The sequence below is a fragment of the Cryptomeria japonica genome, chromosome 6, assembly GCF_030272615.1.
Source record: "Cryptomeria japonica chromosome 6, Sugi_1.0, whole genome shotgun sequence".
Taxonomy (NCBI): Eukaryota; Viridiplantae; Streptophyta; class Pinopsida; order Cupressales; family Cupressaceae; genus Cryptomeria; species Cryptomeria japonica.
The window spans coordinates 582,272,425-582,294,204 of NC_081410.1; the positions used below are offsets into that span (position 1 = coordinate 582,272,425).

Genomic DNA, 21,780 nt, shown 5'->3' on the forward strand with positions numbered 1-21,780 from the left:
TCTTCTTTCACTTCCATCCTCTAGTTAGAGCAAAGATACTCCTCTTCTGTTGTTTTTCTCCTTTTCTCCTTTTCTACATTATGCCATTTAGACATGCTTTCTATTTCATATTTTGTGAGGCGCACTTCATTTCTTAGCTTAGTGTGATGTGGTTCACAAGTCAAATCCTTTTGGACATTGTCCTTATGCCTTAATTGAGCATATCTCTACTCTACTTCAATCATTCTTATTTTCTCCTTAGGGAAGTGCTGATCTTCCAATCTTTTTTCATCATTGATAGGACTCTAAAATTCCAGTTGTTCCAGTTGTTTCTAACAACTTGTGTTATCTAAAAATATTAAATTTTTGTCACATATGGATCTCTCAAATATCTGTCTTTGTTGCAGCTTCCTCTGCAATGTGGATTGCTTCCATTGCTATAGCAATTTGGGCTTCCTCTTGTGATGGGTTGCATTCCTTCTAATTGTAGTCTGTCAACTATGATCTTCTTGCCTTCCCCTTTTCTAAGGTAACACAACTCAGTAGCTCCACCAAACTCATCTTTAGCTCACCAAATAAAGAGACGACATAAACATGTTATATAACAGGATTTATGACGGTGATGCCTATGGTTTGTACTTGGTTTATATTTTGTAGTTTATCATTAGGGTTTAAGAGGATTTTAAGCTTCATGTTGTGCCTTTTACAAGAGGTACCTAAAACATAGGGCTTAAGATTCAATTGAAACTACATAATTTTGGGTTTATTTTGGTGTTGCATAGGATTTTCATAGTGTTTGGCATTAGGGTTTTATGATCTGATTAGTGTTTGACATTGGGGCATTCTGTTTAGAAATTTAAAAATCAATTTTAGATCCATAAAATTTAAATGACGTTATAGTCCTCTATGAATACAAAAAAATCTTGAATCCTAAAAATGCATTAAATTTTATTTTTAATTTCAATAAGCCAAAAAATTGGAAACTGAGGAGTTGTCGCAATGTCGTTACTAAAGAAAGGCAAGCATGATCGAGCTTTCAAAACTCATCATAACCAACCAAGTGGCCAGAATCATGGATTTGCCATAGGGGCGAATTCCCTTCCATTCGGCAGATAACCCCAAGTTGGGTCCGCATCATAGCAACCCTTTCAGTGGAGGCGGAGGAATGGCTGGTCAGGGAAATAATCAACGACCATGCCACAATTCCAAAATGATTTAGGAAGCAGTGCAGTTAGGGTTCCAATTAAAAATCAATTTTGCAGGAATAAAGGAAGGGGCAGCTATGCTTAGGCAAATCGGATCCGGGTCCAGAAGGCAAGACCTCAAGCAACAATCCCATATTCCTCCCTCCCCCCAATAGAAGTAGAGTTATGCCAATTCCCTCATTTTATATGAATCCGTGTTGGGATCACTTCACAGATTGTGGTTTATTTGTCAAGTGGATGGCAAAGGAGGTGCCTAAGCAAAGGATCATGGATTGGTTTGCAGGCTACTTTGAAGGCCAGGTAAGCATTAAAGCTTTGTTTGAAAATTACTTTTTCCTACAATGTATAGATCAGATCATTAAGAAGAGAATTTTATTTGGAGAGCCTTTCTTTTATGATAGTTTTTTGCTTTTATAAAACCGACTGGGTGCTGAATTTTGGTTCGTATATTCATAAATCTAAGAAATCACCACACTGGATTAAATTGGCCAATCTGCTTCCTGGATGTTAGAGTGAAGATATCTTAGAAAATTTTGGAGAAACCCTAGGAACTTTCATTGGCTTCAAAGAGGAATTCTTCTTTGGAAAATATGAGTCAGTTAAGATCCTAGTAGATTTGGACATTGAATTTAGATTCCTAGATAATTTGAAAATCCTTACAAACAAAGAGAAACTGTTCCAAAAGATAGAAGTAGATGCCAATGGTGGGAGATACATTATAAGCAAAGGCTACATACCAAGTTGTTCGAAAGGTGTCAGTAAAGCAGTTGATATACCCAAGGGATAAAAAATGGAAACTAATAGAGCAAGAAATCAAACTGAGATCCAAGGAGGAGAGTCTTTCGAACCACACAAAAAGTTCAACTATGATGATCTTGAGGATGGGGAAATAGGAGATGATGGCAATCTAAGCTTCCTTCAGGACAAAACAAATAGGGAGGGGAATATTAGTCTCAACCCAAAAGCAGTTCAAGGAAGCTATGGAAACCATGAAGCCATATCAAAGATTGTGGAAGAAATGGAAGCCCTTTGCAATAAATTCATGAGCAGCTCAATAGTACACCGATTTGGAAGTTAATGGTCAAAGAGGGTAAAATTCTATGTTATCGGGGGATGCGTCTCCAGTATTTTTTCAGGTGTCCCCGTCTCGGAGACATCTCGGGGACAAGGGACTCCTAGGGGACGTACCCATAAATTCTGCATATTGACAGTGAATTTTGACAATGAATTATATAAGCAATTTGACTTTGACTCTCAATTTAACACAAATTTGGCATAAGAACTCTGCTAGTTCTTATATGTTAAGGTTCTATAATGTATATGTGCATGCTTTATCCATGTTTTCATATGAATATTTAAATTTTCCTATAAATTTTAATTTTTCCTATTTTTATATAGCTGTCCCCTAGCCGTCCCCAAAATTGGCAAAAAAAACCACCGTCCCGGAAACGCATAACCCCGTCCCCTATCGTCCCCATCCTGGTCCTGAAAACTCAGGGTAACATAGGTAAAATTCAGAATTAGGGCATATGATGGTATCTATCACCTAGGATGGTATCAAGATTTCTCCTTGTCATGTTCAAAATATGGATAGAATAGATTTTTTGAAGGGTCTGCAGGGGAAGAGATCTTTGAGGAAAACATTTCCAATGAGGAAATATGAGTAGTAAATGAATTTCTAGGGATCACTTCGCCTAACTCGCAACTTGATGAGGATTCCTTGGGGGAAAAGAGGGAGTTGATTCAGAAAACCATGGAATTGGATGCTCTAGAAATGCAGCACAATGAGCCTACTGAAGGGGATGAAGAGGAAAATCATATATTTAAATTGGGTGAGCTTGGTATCCATTAAATTCCGTCCATCAAATTAAAGGCAAATTGTGGCAAGGATTTCAATAAGAAAGAGACAAGTAGGAAATCATTAGCTGAACTTAGATCTAAAGATGGAAAAGTTGCAGGTTAAATCAAAATTACTATACTCTTGGACTTAGGGAAGGGGTCCCCACTTCCCTAGGAGCCATGATGCTCCTTGTGTGGAATATTAGGGGTTTGAATATCCCAACAAAAAGCATCTAGTCAAGCAAAGGATCAATTTGACTAGAGCTGAGATAGTGTTGATCTAGGAAACAAAGCAGTCACAGGTAGAAGTGGAGTCAGTATTCAGAAGCTTTAAACATTGGAAGGTGGTAGCTATCCAAGTAGATGGGGATTTGGGGGGTCTTGCGATATGCTGGAACTTAGCCAAGGTTTTCTATGAATCTTTGGCTAGTGGTAGATTATTATTAGGTGGTAAAGTTACGAGTCTTGAGAGTGATTCACAATTTGTGGTTATCAACGTTTATGGCACAATATCATGTATAAGTAAGAGAGCTCTATGGAATGAATTGGGTGTCTTTTTTGGCTCTATTCAAGAGAAACACATCATTATGGGAGGAGATTGCAATACAATTCTATATTGTTGGGATAAAAGGGGTGGAATTGGCAGACCGGGGCAAACCCTAAAGGATTTTGAGGATTGGGTCTGTAGGAATCATCTAATGGAAATTGAACTAAAAAATGGGAATTATACATGGAACAACAAAAGATTAGGTTTTAGTAATATTGCAAAAGAGTTCAACAGGGTGTTTTTTTAACGATGACTTATCCTCATTCCCTACTATCCTTCAAGAGGTCATTTTACCTTGCTTAGGCTCAAATCATTTTCTTATTCAACTAAATCTGATAATGGATTCTAGACCTCCTAGGTTTGCTTTCAAATTTGAGAATATGTGGTTTAAAGATGAGAACTTTTAAGAAATGGTAGAGGCATGGTGGGGGGAAGACAAATTCTTAGGGTCCAAGCTTTTTTGTTTTATGGCAAAACTAAAAGGCATCAAGAAGAGACTCTTGGAGTGGAGCAAGGTTCATTTCAATAATATCTTTGAATCGAATTCTAAGATTGAAGAAGCTTTAGAAGCATTGAATGAAGAAGTGCTAAAAGTTGGCATGGATGATGAGTCTTACGTGAAGGAAAAATCCATGTTAAAAGATTGAGAACATCTTAGCAAAAGAGGAATTATTTTGAAGGCAGAAGTCGAGAAATTTATGGTTGGAGGTTGGGGATAAGAACACTAAATATATTCACAACATCACTAAGTAGAAAAGGGATTTGAATCATATTAACAAAATGGAAATTAAAAATGGTGTAGTCATTAAAGATCCAAAGGAAAATAGGATAAGAGTTGCATCATTTTATGAAAATATTTTGAACATGGAAGTTGGGGCCAAAATATTGGACCAATCAAAACTTCTGGCCCATATTCCCTAACTCATCAGTCAGGATCAAAACAACATGTCGAACAAGAAATTTTCTTATGAGGAGGTAGAATCACCACTTCGTCAATTACATCCAAACAAAGCTCCCAAGCTTGATGGGTTTTTGATAGCTTTCTACAAAAGTGCTGGCATTTTATGGGAAGGGAGGTGGTGGATGCCCTTGAAGCAACTAGGAATTCTGGTTGATTGCTAAAGGAAGTGAATAATATGTTTCTGTCTATCATTCCTAAAAAAGATCAAGTAACAAAGTTGGAGGACTTCAAATTAATCTCTCTATGGAATACATTATATAAGATCATGTCTAAGGTGTTAGCTAATAGAATTAAGAAGATTCCACCTTGTATCATCTTAGAGGAACATACTAGCTTTGTCCTTAGCAGATTCATCATAAATGGTGTCATTATAGCTCAAGAAGCTATTCATTTGATGCAAAGTGATAAAACCTCACCATGCTAATTAAGTTGGACATAAGAAAAGCTTATGACAAGGTGGATTGGAGATTCCTTTGCAAAACTTTGGAAGCTTTTGGCTTTTGCCACCAATTTATTAATTGGATATTTGAATGCATATCTACCCCAAAATTCTTTGTATTAGTGAATGGGTCCCCGGAAGGTTTCTTTGAAATATCCAGAGGGTTGTGGCAAGGAGATCATCTCTTCCCATTCTTATTCATTATCATGACATAAGTTCTTGGTAGGGCTATTAACCACTTAGCTGAAATAGGAATGATTACTTGTATAAAGATATCTAGAAATATCAGGGCTACTCATCAACAATTTGTTGATGATACTATGTTGTTTGGTAGCTCTACGAAGAAGGAAGCAAGGCATTTCTCTAAAAATTTGTCTCAATATGCAACCGCCTTTGGGCAAGAAGTTAAACATAATAAGTCAGAAGTATTCTTTATAAATACCCATCCAAGGAAGGAGTTTGAGATCCTTAATGTGCTAGGATTTAAGAAGGGCTCCCTTCCATGCTCTTACCTCGATCTTCCATTGGATAAAGGACTAAGCAACACCAATCTATGGGGTCCTCTCAAAGATAAGATGGAAAAACATTTAGGTTCTTGGAAGGGGATATGGTTGTCTTGGGTTGGGAGGATAGTGTTGTTGAGATCAGTGTTATCCTCTTTACCAATCTATCTCTTGTCCTTCCTCCCTCTAACTACAGGGGCTAACAAATATTTCATTCAGAAGATGAGGAGAGTTTTTTAGCAAGGCCTCTCTGATAAGCATAAAATGGCTATGATTTCTTGGGACAAGATTTGCAACCCAAAAGATTGTGGGGGTGTTGGGCTGAGAAATTATCTGTGGCAGAATAAGGCTCTAGGGGCCAAGTTGATTTGGAAAATGATACTATCTCCGCAGCTGAAGTGGGCTTAGATACTTCAAGAAAAGTATCTCAATGACAATGAAGAAACTAATATTGCTAGGATTTATAACCCTCCTAAGGGATCCAAGGTATGGAACTTTATGTTGGACTGTAGACCCATGATTTGCAAGTTTCTTTCATGGGACATACACAATGGGGAGAAGGCTCTTTTCTAGGAAGATTCATGGTGTAGATACCCAAGCATAGATAGTTTAATTTCCATCAGGACTACCAAAGATTTCCTCAAGGAGAATTGGGGAAGCAATGTTAAAGATTATATTATTCTTCAGCGGCAGGAGTTGGCCTCTGGATGAGAATGGAAGGAGTTGAGTTACCTCCCCCTGTCAACTCAAGAAGTAGTGGCCTTGACTAATATTTTATCTTTAAGGCAAGTAAATTTCAAGAGAGGAGAGGATATATTGATTTGGGCAACCTCTAAGAACGGAGAATACAATGTCAAAGATGGTTACCAATGGTTCTCTAGAGGCAATGACTTGCCCAAATTTGAGATTCCTATAACTTTGTATTGAGATAAACAATGTGTCCCTAGAGCAGGCACCTTTGCATGGGCCATGCTGCAAAATAAAATATTACCAGCAATTTTTTTTTAGGAAACTCAACTTTGAAGGTCCTTCTCTGTGTGTCCTATGTAAAAGGGAGGAAGAATCAGTGGATCATATTTTAATAGGGTGTCATTTTGCTCAAGAATGTTAGCAATGTATTTGTGCCAAATTGGGTTGGTGTCATCAAATAAATAATTCATCATATATCCATAATAAGGTCTATGAATAGTCCATAATAAATATGCACATGCACATTGCTGCCAAAACTACATCTCATCTCATATATATATATATAAAATCATAATGTATCCAACTATAATACAATGATATGCCCCAAAGGGTCAAAATGTCATGCATGCATATGAGAGCACTAGCATATGCTCTCCTTGTCTCCTGATAGCCCTACTGGTGGTGGTCGTGGTGCTCTCATCCCTACAGATCCACCTGACTACTGGCTCTGAGATTTATGTGACCTAGAGGTCTTTGTATAGGAGGGAGCTCTATGTTCTCCTGGTACTGCCTAATGATACAAGTCTTTGTAGTACTACACCTCTCGTGCTAATCTATCTATATGTTGTCGAGCACCTGTAATCTCTATGAAAACTGGGCCCAAGCCTCTTGGTATCAACAATTGCCTCGCCACATCCCTCTCTCCCTAGACTCTAACTGAATCCACCTCAGCCTTGCTTAGTCTTCCTAGAAGAGTATCAAGCTCCTCGTTCATCATCTGCATCTCCTCCCTAACTAACTAATGGCTCTCCCACTCCTGACAACCTCTAATATCTCTTAGGTTGTATCGGCCTTTGGCCACACATTGTCTCACTCCGAGATCATTGTCTCTAAATCCCACCGTAGTGCATTCCCCTTCTCCCTCATCCGGTCTACCTCTGCCTGTAGACTATCATCTCTAGCCCTCTTCTGGTCCACCTTTTGCCTCTCCATGGCCAGCTGGTCCTCTAGGCTCTATGTCTTGGGCCTCTTCGTGTCCCACTCCAAAATGGCCTTATCAAAATCGGCCTGCAGTACTTGCCCAACCTGTACTCTTCCCTGCCCACCCTCCCTAGCTAATATTTCCATTGGCTCTGCTCCTCCTGCTACCTCCTCATACTGAGGATGCCCTATCTCTCCTACCGACACCTATACTTGTAATGGTACCACTACTGTTGGTACCTGTCCCATCTAACCTCCTCTCCTCCTCTGGCCTCCCCTCCCTCTCTGACCTCCCTCCCATACATGTGCATGTGCCCTAGCCCCTCTGACAACCTCTCCCTCTCCTGGACCATCCCCCTCTCCCCCAACTATCTCATCAACTAAAGGTGTGAGCTCATCATCCTCCAATACTCTTGGACTAGTAAGGCGAATTGGCCTATGCGCCTCTCACCAAGCCCTGTATGCTCATGTGCACCCTGCATCATCGACCTTAGGCCACTCTGTCCATATTACCTTGGTTGCCCTTGTTGAACTGATCTTAACAACAAATAGACCAATCATGTCTCCCCAGGTGCCATGCTCTCTAGTGATCTGAGGGTGGGTCCGCTCTTGACCCACTATATCCTATTGGTACCCAAACTGCCCCATCACTCTATGTGGGAGATACTAATCAATAACATGAACCGTCCTACAAAAGAGCTAGCACTCACTTTGCACCCAGGCAAGCATATAATTGTGCCTCCATTGCTCACAATATGTATATGGTCGCCATTTGAAATCCGCCATCTGAAATGATCCTCCTCCAAAACCAGGTGGCATCGACCTGAGTATAATGCGACAATCCTCTATATCTGTCAACATATGAATAGTGTAGCCTTCGATCCTGCACCCCTAGTGGTTGTGTGATGGTGATGTGCTCCCAAGCCTAGATGTGCAACAACGCAATGCTGGTCCTGAGGTTCTTATAACCTCGATACACACACATATACATATCATGATAAAGTTGCTCGAGCATCACTACCCCCATGCATACTCGACTACATCCTCCATCATATAGTATAGACATCTGCTCCAGCTTATCGAAAACCCATACCTACTCAGATCAAGCATCAATCAACCACTGATCAACTTGTAGATGAATAAAACCAGCCGAGGAATACCTTAGCATCGCTCCATCGCCTCCCATAGTCTCATCCTCATCCCGTCCATGGGGAGATCGTCACACTAACATACCTACCTAAAATAATCCTACTCGTGATCCAGTTGGTACTCAAGAATCACGCCTCTAATCGAAACCTTCAAGATCTTCCATACATCAAGGAGGGTAATGTTGGCCTCACCTATAGGTAAATTAAAGGAACAAGTCTCACTGTTCCACCTCTCGACCAATGTTGTCATCATGGATGTATGAGCCTGAATTTGAGACCATCGCCCTACGAATTCAAGCCCTAGCAAGTTCAGTACAACTCACTCATATCCATCCAGTTGCCTATACAATGCCATTGTTGGTGGCCAATGATCCCAAGAAGACAAAATATTGAGATTCTCTTGCATTTAGCAAAATCACTTTATTAGACATTCTCCTAAGTCTATTCTAGCCTCTTTCTACACTCAGAGCATCTCATTGCCCCCGTGTTTCCCCTCGTTCATCCCCCTTTCTGTCTTTTTATTCTATTTTTGTTTTTGTGCAAGGACGACATGTTGCGTTAGGTGCAGACGTCGAAACTGCGACCCATGGGTTGAATCGCAGAACGAAGATGCCATTATGTAGTTTACCCCATTCCCCCCTTCCCTGCATGCATAGACTCTAATCGCCTGACCAGTGTTCATGCAAACATTGATTGTCTGTGTGGGCGGGGAATGCTCGCACAGGCATTAATCCCCTGCACAGACACTAAAACAACGATTAGCGTTTGCGACTTGACAAGTCGTCCCCCCTAATTAATGCCCTAATTAATACTAATCTACTAAATGATAAAGAGAGGTTGGGGTACATACCGATGGGCCGTACTCAGTCGGTTGTTGGTATCGCCATACCCTCTTTGTGCAATGCTCGTGGCGAAGAATGTGATTTATGGCTCCTAGGTGCTCTACTCTCTCTCAATTCTCCAAAGTGTGTACATGACAATGACCCTCCTTGGGCTCCATGTGGCTTATGTAGGGCATCCCTCTGGCCTTTCTTCTTGCCTTTCCCCTTCATTTCTCCTTTTCTTCCAAATTCTTTTTCCTTTCTGACATTTTCTCTTCTTCTCTTCTCTTTCCAGTTATTTTTGAGAATTTTCCCAATTTTTTTATTATAAAAAATTAGTTAAATTCTCGAGGGGGCATGTACCACCCATGTCTTCACGTTGGAGCATCTTTTTTTGTCTTTTACCCACCGCCAATTTTGCCACTACGTAAAAGAGGGGTGAAATGTAGATGCCTAAAATTAATTAAATTAAATATTTAATTAATTTTACCTTTCTATATAGTTAGTTAATTTAATTATGTTATCCTTACTCCTCTCATAATTAATTAATTAAGTTACATTAATTTTGTCACTATAGTCTAATAGTTAATTTGTCAATAAATTAATTATTTATCCTTTCTTCTAAAGTCTTTTAAATCATTTATTCTTCTAAACCTCTGTTAGTTAATTAATCCTAATTAATTAACTTAAGTCATGTGATTCCTACAAATTATTCTTCTCAATCGTTACTTAGCCTAATTAATTCTTCTAAAACCCTGATTATCATTATTCTCCAATTTTTAAATCCTACACTCATTCTCTCTCTTCTTGTCAAATCCTCCTAACTTATTCACTTGCTTCCTAATCTCTCATTAACACACTTAATCCCCTTCCTTAATCATTTGCACATTCCTAATCCTCATGATTAGGAATAAGTCAACCATTTTCCATAAATGGTTTGTCCCCTCTCAACCCCAACCTCAAATGCACCAACTTGGATCATGTCAAAGGATTTCAAATCCTTGCACTTCCCCATGCTCCCTCACTTCGCAAGGAATTTAAATTCCTTTTCTCTTCCCTTTCTCCCATGCAATCCTTTATTTGAGAATTTTTAATTCCCCTTGTCCCTTCCGAAGCAATTTTTAATTCCTTTTATTCTTCCCATGTGCATTGGGATCTCTTCCCTATACACCTTGAGGAGTGTGGAGACGAGAAATGTCTTTATGGAAAATCTCTTGATCTCCACTTCATGTCTTCTCAATCCTTCCCATCACTTTCCTTCAATCTCCACCCTTCATTCCAAATCAATCATGTTCTTTCATTTTGGTCTCTTCACATCTATAAATTAGGGTCTCCTCCCCTCACTTCCATATCCACCTTTTGTGCAATCTCATGTTGTTAGTTGTATTTAAAATCATCATCATAGCATCCATATTATATCCATTTTTCTCTATATCTAGCTACTTATCCATTTCATTCATCCACTAATAATTGTTGTTGTGCAATGGAGAGCATTCCACACCCAACCTTGGATCCAATCCAATCAAGTTGAGAGGCGCATCCTTGACTTCACCAAAGGCTCAATCGGATGAACAAGAGGCAACATTGTGAAGGTATAAAGGTTAATTTGGCATTTACTTATGTGTTTATGCTTATTTTGATTTGAACTAACCTGTACATCATTGCATTATTTTCTCTTGGTTCAATTTAATACTTAGTCCAACTAAAGGACCAAGAAAACATAAGCTGAGAATTCGATCATCTGTATAGTTATAATAGCCTAATGCATACTACATGCTATCATTTAGCACAAAAAACAAGGACTATCCAACAACAATAGTGCCTAATGGTCCACCCAGGTTGTCCACCCTAGGGGGCCTTCCATTCAAATAATTGATTTGTTGTTATACATTGGCACTGCTCCAATGGCTGCAAGTTGTTTCTGATAGACCCTTTCCATCTTTCTCCCTTCATTAATCTCGTGCATGAATGTTGTTAGGGCATTCACAAAGGGGGTTCTCTCCATGTTGAATCTGCTCTAGGTGTATACTTGAGAAATTTCTAATGTGAAGACTTTTGTTGTTCCATCCTCAAGGAATCTCTCAAATTTCTTATTGGTCATCCTTATAACTATGGTGACCTACACATTGACATGGTAATAAATGAGTCTCTTCAGAGACTCGGTACATGTGTCCTAACCTTGCCTTGATATTTATCTTCATTTCTAAGTTTCCAAATGTACCATAGAATTTCACATGATAACATAAACCAAAATAAATTGCAATCTTTCTTTAAGCCATGAATAAAACTAGTAACAACATCCGAACGATTAATGTTATTCTTGAAACAAAATCCAAATAAAAACCAAATTTCTTTTGCAATAATGCAATCAAAGAAAATATGATTATTAGTTTCAACTCCACTGCAAATATTGCAAATGTCAATCTCATGTAAATTTTGAAAGGAATCCTATTCAAGATAAATAACCATATAAAACATTTCAATTTAGGAGCAATATCACTGCCCCACAACTTGCAAAAAATCTTTTGCCAATCATTGCTAGAGAAATCGGTATGCCAAATAGAGTTAACATGAGTATTAATATCATCATTGCAACAAAGAGCATTATAAACCATCCTAGCCTTGATCCTCATAAGTGGAGTGCCATCCATCCAGGTGTAGGAGAGAAATATGTTAAGAGTCCTTAATGCATGATTTAGGGAGTTGGAGGTAGGTACCAACTTCCCTCAAAATAGGATAGGTCCTCCAATTACAAATGAGAAGCCAAAATTTATGAGATAATTCAGCCCATGAAATTAGCTGATCATTAGTAATAATATGCTTGAAACAACATATTCTTTTAAAATACCAATTCTTAGCAGAGCACCCTTGAATAAGAGCGAGGGGTCTACCTTTGTGAAATAAATTCCACCAAATAGACCTCTCCCCACACACATTGCCATTATTGTCGTTGATCCCACTATTAGAGATCCAAAACCTAATATGCTCCCAGGCTTTCCAAATTGCCTTGAACACATTATAACCAACTGTAGAAACAGGGAAGTTCCCAACGATTAGGTCATTGAATGAGAGTGATTTCCAAGCCTTGGCTTACTTCGGTACGACTAAATTGATATTATTTATGATAAGCACCATCCAAGGCTCATCTCCTTCCAAGGAGTGGAAGGTCCATTTAACAACCAGAGCAATTCCTTGGAGTTAAAGATCCTTCAACCCTACTCCTCTTTTCTTCTTATCCAAGCAACACCAACTCCACTTAACAGAGTGTTTTTTTCTATTCCCTTTCCCATCTGACCATAAAAAGTCCCTAATGATTTTTGTATCTCATTGACTTGATAGTTACAGAACATCCATACTGACGTGACATAGTAAATACTATAAGAAGAGAATATATTTTGGAAAACCTGAACTCGACCAACTAGAGATAGATACTGCTTGTCCCATTTCCTAATCTTAGAGTCTAATTTTCCCTTAATCCAGAGCCACATCTCCTTCAAACAAGGACAAAAAATGAAGGGAATGCCTATATATTGGACTTGTTCGGAGGGCTCTCCCCATTGGTAGTCAAACTTACTCAACCAACTTGGAGGGTCATCAAACCAACCCAACAGAGTAGATTTAGAAGGAGAGATTTTGGCACCAAAGACTACACAGAATGAATTGAGCTCACACATAGGAGACTCCATGTTGTCCTCACTTAATTCAAGAAATAAGGTCGTATCATTTGCAAACTATAAATTAATCAAATCAGCCATATTTGGGAGGGAAATACCCTTGATTTTTTATGAGAGAGAAGAGTCCCTCGATATATAATAAATTGCTTCAAAGGCAATACCAAATAGAGTAGACACTAGGGGGCAACCTTGCCTTATAGATCTGTCCAGATTGAAAACATGAGTCTGAGACCCATTGATCTCCACTTGGGCTGAAGCATCCTTAAGTAAAACCTTGACAATTTGACAGAATTCCTTGGGGAACCCGAACGCTTCAATCATTATAATGAGAAAGCCCATTCCACACGATCATATGTTTTCTCAAAGTCAAGAAGAAACATGGCCACATGCTGATTTGTAGAACTTGCCCAACTCATGGCTTCCTAACTTGTAATAAGGTTCTCAAGGATATATCTGCCTTTAATGAAGCTAGTCTAAGTAGAATTAATAAGGTTAGGCATAATTTCCACAAGTTTGAGGGACATAATCTTGGCAATAATCTTGTAGGAGACATTTAACAGGGTAATTAGTCTCCAGCTCCTAATCAAGGATTTATCACCCTTTTCGAGGAGAAGTTTAATAACACCTCTGTTAATCTCAAGGCCAAGAGAACCTCTAGTAACAACTTCGTCATAAAATTATAAGAGATATTTACAGTTTATCTAATCCTTATTGGCTTTATAAAACTCAATAGGAACATCGTCAGGGCCTGGAGCCTTATCATTATTCAAAACATTAATAGCTTTTTTAACCTCAAAGGAAATTGGTTTCTTGAGGAAATTTGACTCTTCAACAAAAAAAATATTTGGTATCAATCTCTTACATTTATTCCTGGCTAATATACAAGAGCTTGACTTGTCTTTAGAGGAAAAGAGCTTCTGATAATAGTGCAAAAAGGTAGATTTGATATCATCATTGTCAACAAGGTCCTTACCATCATCCCAAACTATATCAATGATTTCCTTATATTCCTTCTATTTCAGCATGTTAAAGGAAAATTTAGAGCCTTTATCCCCTAGTTGCAACCAATTTAACCTAGATCTAACATTAGCTCCCTAAGCCTTATTCTACTATAACTTCCTTAATAGGTCCTTATTGTGTGCCATAGATTAAGATTAACTTATGTTAGATGGGCTCTTTTGCACCTAGGCCTCCAACTCATGAAGGTTATCAACTAATTCTCTTTCAAGCTTTCTACCATCTTTGGCTTTCTTCTCCCCCCACAGTTTGCAGCAACATCTTCCAACTATCCACACATTGATTTCATTTATCACTGACAGAGTTAGTATGAGAGTTCAATATATTAAACTGTCTAATCATATACATGGTAGCTACCACATCTTGATCTTCAAGAAGCTTAGTGTTTAACATAAATTTCTTATCTCTAATAGATTTAATCCTGGCATCGTTCCTCAAGCTAATAAGAGCTACCACCAAGTGTTGGTCTAATAATGTAAAATGACATACCTTGACAAAGATTCCCATATCATCTTGTATGAAGGAAAAGACATATTTGTTAGCATAGAATCTATCAAGCCTATGATATATAATCTTGGGGCTTTGTTGAAAGTTACACCAAGTGTACCATACACCCTTATAATATTTTACAAACCTTCTAGGGGGTCAAAGAGTCTCGACTTGTTTTTCATCCTCTCCCAGTGTAATTTCTCCCCACCCTTAATCCATTCCAATGCCCCCAACTTTATCTTTATATTGTTTCACCATATTGAGGTGCCCTCCAAGTATCCAGTGGATATCAAGGAGTGAGCTAAACCACCTCCATATTTCTATTCTTTCCTTGTAGTCATTGGAGGCATATATTGAGCAAATCGCAATCTTGGTGTTATTCAAATTGATAGTATCCTAGATAGCTCTATTGCATGGAGAAGTCCCGCTATCCACAATCACAATAAAGTTTTTCCACTTGCCACTAATCAATAGAACAACACTACCTTTCCCTCTGTCATGATTGATGGAGAATTGTAAGGCATCCTTCCAAATGAACTTCAGATTAACCTTCAAGGTGAATTTAACTGCTTTAACCTCCTGCAACATCATTATATCTACATCCTTATGCCAATTAAAGAAATTTTTAACCACATATTTTTTGTTTAGTGATTCAAGACCCCGAATTTTCCAAGAGATGCATTTCATCATCATGAACAACATTTAGCTATTTGGTTTCTTGGCAACCATAAAGCTACTAAAGCACTTGGGCAATTCCTTCTTAGGATAGATAGCTTCTTAAAAAGAGGAGATTGTTTGCTAGGAGGTCTACCTCTCTTCCTTCTAGCCTTGGTGAACTTACCACTACTGGTAGGCATAAGAATTTCAACATTATTAGGATTAGACTCCACTGCAGTATCCTTGTCAATATTTTGCTCCCCATCAATTACCGAGTCATTGGAAAATGATCTTGCATCCATATCCATTTATAGCTCATGACTATTAGGGATATCCTCCTTGATATTCATTGTATTACCATCATACGAGATCATGGCAAGGTTGTTAGCCCTATTGGGGGTTGAGTCTCTAATAGAGGGATCAACAACAATGATGTCAAATAATGCACAATCATTGTCAGGTAAACTATGGAGAGCTTTAAGTTCAAGTGCAGGGATAGAAACAACTCGAGGAGTCAGGGAGTTCCAATCTACCACATAGAGAGGCGGATCCTCGATAGCATTTACAAGATTAGATCTCTTAGTATGAGACTTTGAGAGGACATCAAATCTGTTAGAGAGGTTCACAGGGTCCGAGCTCTTTGAGGGGGAGATCCTACCATCTAACCCACTCACACTCCTACTAGCTCTCTCTTTTTCCTCAAAACCCTTAATGATAGACATGGCAAAAGAATTCATGTCGACATTAGAATCCCTAGTCTCAAGCAGGGAGGTGCACGAATCATACTTCATGGGAAAAGACCTAGAGAATTTAACAAAGGTCTCATGAAGAGTACTGCCCAGATACTTATTGGAAGCCATGACAACTCTAATCTTATCCAGAGCTAATTGTTGGGCATTCTTTCTCCTACTCTTGTGTGACTTAGGGAGCACAAATTGCTCACAATCACCTATATGTGAATCACCCATTTGGGCAAGGGTTGTGGTGATAGCCGACAAAGGTGGGTTATTAATAGTACAGGTCCCAAAACTGGAAGATGTAATAAACACCAAAGATTCAACTATAGGGGCCGAAACCACACCATTAAGAGCCTTGCCGAGAGATTTAATTTTCTCCATTAAAGGGTCTTGAGAGGGTTTAACATTCGAAGAGGGAGGCAACTTGGCATCCCCATTGCCTTTAACTAATTGCGAATTATACAATTTGTTGGAGGCTTTAGAGGGTTTGCAGGTGGTTAAGATAGGGCAGTTATTTCGAATATGCCCTTCCTGTCTGCATAAAAAACAAGTATGATACCGCCTAGGGTTTCAATCAGGCACCTCATAAGAGAATCAACAACATTGATTTCAATGAATCTAGGAATATTTCAACATATATTAACTGAGACTAGAACCATAGCATCAAGATGGGGGACAAGGAACTGAGAATTATCAACCCTAATGACCTTCCCTATGGTTCAAGCAACTATGGAATAAAATTTCATAAAATCGAAGGCAAACCTTTAATGGCAATCCATCTAGGATAGGCGAGTGCAAGAATTTTGTCATTGACTGCATCATGAGACCAATTAAGAGCCCTAAATGTAGATTTTCTAATAGACCAAATCTTTTTTTGAATCATTGTCACCTGAGATTTGGCATCTTTGAAAAAAATGGTAAATAACCCTTTTTGAATCATTCTAAAAAACGTAAAAATGGAACCCTAGTTTTTTAACCCAAATATTTTAAACCATTTGTCTAAAAAAATTTGAGCCAGGCACATAGTAACATCCAAGACAACCAAGAAAATAGCAACATCTCTTAACCTAGATTTTTCACTATCTAATGCCTTAGCCATAGCATCATTAGGAACAATAGATAAATTAGGTAGGGGAGGGTTAGGGCATTCACCTCCTCTTCCTCCATCGCCATTACCTTCAGATGCAGAGGAATCCAATATCTCAAACTTCGCTTTGTAGGGTATCAAGAACATCGCCATTACCTTCAGATGCAGAGGAATCCAATATCTCAAACTTCGCTTTGTAGGGTATCAAGAACAGAGACTCAACAAGTGTCACCTTAAAGGATTTATCAGTATTAGCAGCGACCGCTTTAAGAAATGATCGCGAGCCCTCGCCATTAAGATTCTTTCCGACTGAAGAGCCCACCATATGCACACATTAACCCTTCACACACAAGCCTGAATGCATAGCAAACCATGAAGAGACCAAGATTAATTGCAGAAAAAAATCAAGGCAAGGGTAGGCCTTACTGTCATGGAGGGGGTCATACTACCTCCCCCACAACCTGAATGACCCCTCCACACACGCACACGATCACCATTCACAGTTGCAGAGCCCAACCAGAATATCAAGTGTTCTGGGTTTGATTTGTGTCTTGGAAATATTGTTCACAATTATAATTTAATTTGAATTGAAAATTATTAATACATAAAATATGCAAGCCCTAAATATCAATGTTTTATTTATGTTTGATAACTTATAAATTTATTTTATTAATCATAAATTATGCAATATAGGAGAAGATATGCATTCAAATAGTAATATTATAAGATAATTTATCAACCAATTTTTAAAAATGAGATATATATTTTTAAAAATGTGTTTAGAATCTATACACAAAATTTTAAAACATTAATCTACATTGTCTTCAATTTTTAACGATTTGCTTTTCATAAATAAGAGAAAGTAACAATTTGGTTCAAAATATTGATTTGAGTGTCTATGGAGTGAATATCATCCTGCAACCTGCACATGGATGACACACCATTCTTTTTGAGAAGTCACTCACCTTAATACAAATCTACCTGAAGAATAAGACAAATGTTCCTCATTGAGTTTAGCTATTTTCCTTAGTGATAGAATTTTCAAAGTGATAATAATAAAGTTACAAATGAATGAATGCTTTTAATTACATCCATAAGGCTAGGCAACCTATGAGACCCACAAACAACTAGCTACATAAATAATCACAAAAACTCAAAACAAACAAGCCACTAAAATATCCCTTTCTTTTTGCATCATAGATCTTCAGTTGTGAATCTTGATTAGGTAATCAGCAATTTTTGCTATCATTTCTTCTTCGAACAGGTTTCTCATGAAGCTATTGAAATATATTGCTAATTAGCCATAAGAGAATGCAAAAAATACTCTAGCTATGTAAGAGCTTGCCGATGATGGAAAGGGCCCCACCCAATAGAGGTTATGGTTATCTATATAGTAAGGATCTTCATGCACCTTTGAGTTTGATAGCTCTTGTCACTTAGTTTTTTTATTATTATCGTGAACTATTATGATATTGTGACGATGTGATTGATTGTTTCCTTTTACAGGTTAAATACGTCTCTTGTATTTGTCTTCTTATTTGAGATAGTGTAACTTATTTTTTATTTGTGTAGCAATAAGAGATGATTTGATTTCATGTGTTATTTTAAAAGGATAATATTTTGTTTAAGTAATATTGTAGTGGTAAAATTTGCAAACCGGTGCCATTTCCCATTTTAGCTTTGTGCCCACTTTAAGGAAATGTCTTGATACATTTACATATAAACAATCACATGTTTGAAGTTGGGTGCATTCCACTACCTCTTAACCCTCCATATATGAGTACTTTCCTATGTATATAGCACCTATATTATCTTTATAGACAACCTCTATATATTCATCTTATCCAAACATGTATTACATATATCCTTACACTTGCCCATAGATAGTTGTTAGCCACCTAAATTTGACTCTTTGCCCACCCAAGGGCACTTTTTAGACTTATAGTCTTGACTCTTTCTTTTAAAAAATTCAAATTCAAATTTTGACTAATTGGTCGCTTTGCTTTTCATGTCCTACGTTAATTAAGCACATGTTTTGGTGCTATGTGCTAGTATTTTAAGGCATTCAATACACTCATTCTATTATATAAGGATAATTTGTAATCCTCTTGTTCTGGAACATTAAAGGAGCAATACATAGTGGTACATACAAGTTTAGTGCATTAGAAAGAGTAAACAATTTGCATACCCCATTCCAAGTCCCTTACCTCCTATCTTGAAAAGAATTTTGTAAACATTTTTAGAGGTTGTCTTAGAAGAACTTGTCTCCTTGCGACATAGAAACAACTCTTCCAAAGAAGTATTAGATATTGTTTTCCCTCGGAAATCAAGAAGAAATAAACTAAAAACATAATGATGTGATAATATAACAATAATGTGGTCTTAATAGATTTTTTTCTTTTGTCAAAAGTTTAATAAAAATATAATAACAAGAATATATTTAAGCATAATAATATAATCATAACAAATTAGTTTAACATTAATTACAATATCATAATATAACAATAATTTAATATTAATTACAGTATAATAATATAGTAATTTTTAAAGTGGAATAATGAACAAATATGATATCTTTATGCGTACTTTACTTATTCCTCCAAAGATAATTGTGCTACTTATTACGTTGGAGGGTTCTCAAGATGATAGAAAAAGGTGTGATTGAAAGATGTATTATCTTTTTAATATGTTTTTAAAATTAATATTGTGTACTAATAATTTTCTCTTAACGAAAAAAAGCAGAGAAGAGAATGAAAAGAAAGAAAAGAAAAAAAACGGGAGAGGTATTTTTATCGTTTACAGGTTCATTTATGGCGTGGGAACCCTAGTTCAGCCTCTCTCTGGTGCACCTACTTCACTAGTTCAAACATCATCACCAAACTACTCTTCTGTGGTGCAAACTGTTTCTGAAAACCCTATTTCCCGCTTTGTCCGATGCACCTGCTTCGCTTGTTGAAACAAGATCACCAAACTATTCTTCTGCTTACCTCTGCGGCGCAACCCGTTTCTCAAAACCCCAACCCATTTTCGGTTTTATTTCTCAGTTCTTGCAGAGAGTAATGTTAGCAACATCAATACCCCTTCAGAAAATCTCTTCCTGCACTTTGTTACCACCAGATTTAACATGTCTTCAACCGACGCCGCAAAAATGTTCAAACATGTGCCCTCATTGGGGCGGCTCAAAACCCTGGACAAGGTTGAACAGCTCGCGTACATGCTCAACAGGCACGGCTGCACCGAAGATCAAATTGCAAATATAATCAGATCTCGTCCCTCGCTAATGACGGTAAGTGTCGAAAGGGTGCTGGAGCCGAAGATTCAATTGCTTAAGGATTTGGGCGTGGACAGGGAAAAAATAGCCAAAATTGTAACCAGGTGCCCGAGCATCTTGACCTATAAGCTGGAGCCCAAGATTCAAGTGCTAAACAATTTGGGCATGGAGAGAGAAATTATGGCCAAAATTGTAGCCACGTTCCCGAGGATCTTAACCTGTAAGCTGGAAAATCTCCGCTCCAATGTCGAGCTTCTCAAGACTGTATTCTGATCAGGATTAATATATATTGGTTTTCGCCTGGAATCCAAAATCCTCAATCGCCTTTTAGGAGGATTTTGGTTTTCGTGGAATAGAGCTCACCAAGTTTTTGTCGTTAAATACTTGCGTTTTGACGCGCAGCTCTCTGAAGCCCGAGCAACTTGATCTCATTAGCAAGATCGGCATTCACAAGGAAGCAAAATATGCAAATGCGTCGTGAGCATTGTGTCCACAAGCCGCATCGAAGTGTTAAAGGCCAAGATAGACAATCTTCAGCTTTGCGGGTTCTCGCCTGAAGAAGCCTTGGAATTAGTTAGGGCTCACTCTTCAGTACTCACAAAGTCGGAGGAAAACATTAAGAAAAAGATGGAGTTTATGCTCAATCACATGGGACTCTCTGTAGATTTTGTGAAAAAGCATCCACGGAAGTTTACAATGAGTTTGGACAAGGTAATGAGGCCCAGGTTTTTGGTTTTGCAGAGTATGATAGCAATGAATGGAGCGGGTGAGATCAATCCGACGAGACTTTTTACCGTGTTGCAGATCAAGGAGGCCAAGTTTGTTGCCCAGATCATAGAACGGCATCCTGAATCCGCTGCTCTGTGGACTGATTATAAAAATGCCATTGCGGATGTCTCAAAAAGTTCAACCAAAAAGATGTTTTTGTATGTTCCCATGCGGGCAGTTGACTCCATGAATATTTATCTTTGCTGCTTATTTTTAAGCAAAACATCTTAAATTTGTATTAATAGCATTAATACTAATTTGTCCACTTAAAATTTGGAAAAAAAAAAGAAATAAAATCTTTAAAAAAAGAAAGGAAAATAAAATTGTGGAGCCATGTGACATTTTTGTTAATAAGCAGCCACTGCTTATTTCCAGCCTCTCCTTTTGTTCGCTTATTTCTAATTCCTAAACAATAGCTGCTCCATCAAAATAGGGAAAGATTCTCAATTATTAGTAACTGATAAGTTTCTATAACAATCTTATTAAATATATTTAAAAAATTAAATTGATTAAGTTTCTAAATTCATATATAAAAAAATAGAATATAGTGTAAAAATAATTGATAAAATATATTATCAATTATATTCTATCATTTCAATTATAATAAGTTTCTAAATTCATATGAAAAAATAGAAGTATTCTAAAAAATCATATTAAAATATTATAAAATTAGAAACAACTACATCCTTCCATTTCAAAATATTCTAAATAAATTTGTATTTTTATAATAAACATTCTAAACTAATAT

At 37.6% G+C, this 21,780-nt stretch overlaps 1 protein-coding gene across 1 annotated transcript; it reads left to right on the plus strand.

Moving 5' to 3' along the window:
• Positions 1-1,113: 1,113 nt before the first annotated feature.
• LOC131035718 (uncharacterized) lies at positions 1,114-21,434 on the plus strand. The gene is made up of 3 exons (XM_057967455.2): positions 1,114-1,484; positions 21,006-21,209; positions 21,408-21,434. The coding sequence occupies exons 1-3, from the start codon at positions 1,350-1,352 to the stop codon at positions 21,432-21,434; spliced, it is 366 nt and encodes a 121-aa protein (XP_057823438.2). The 5' UTR covers positions 1,114-1,349.
• Positions 21,435-21,780: the final 346 nt, after the last annotated feature.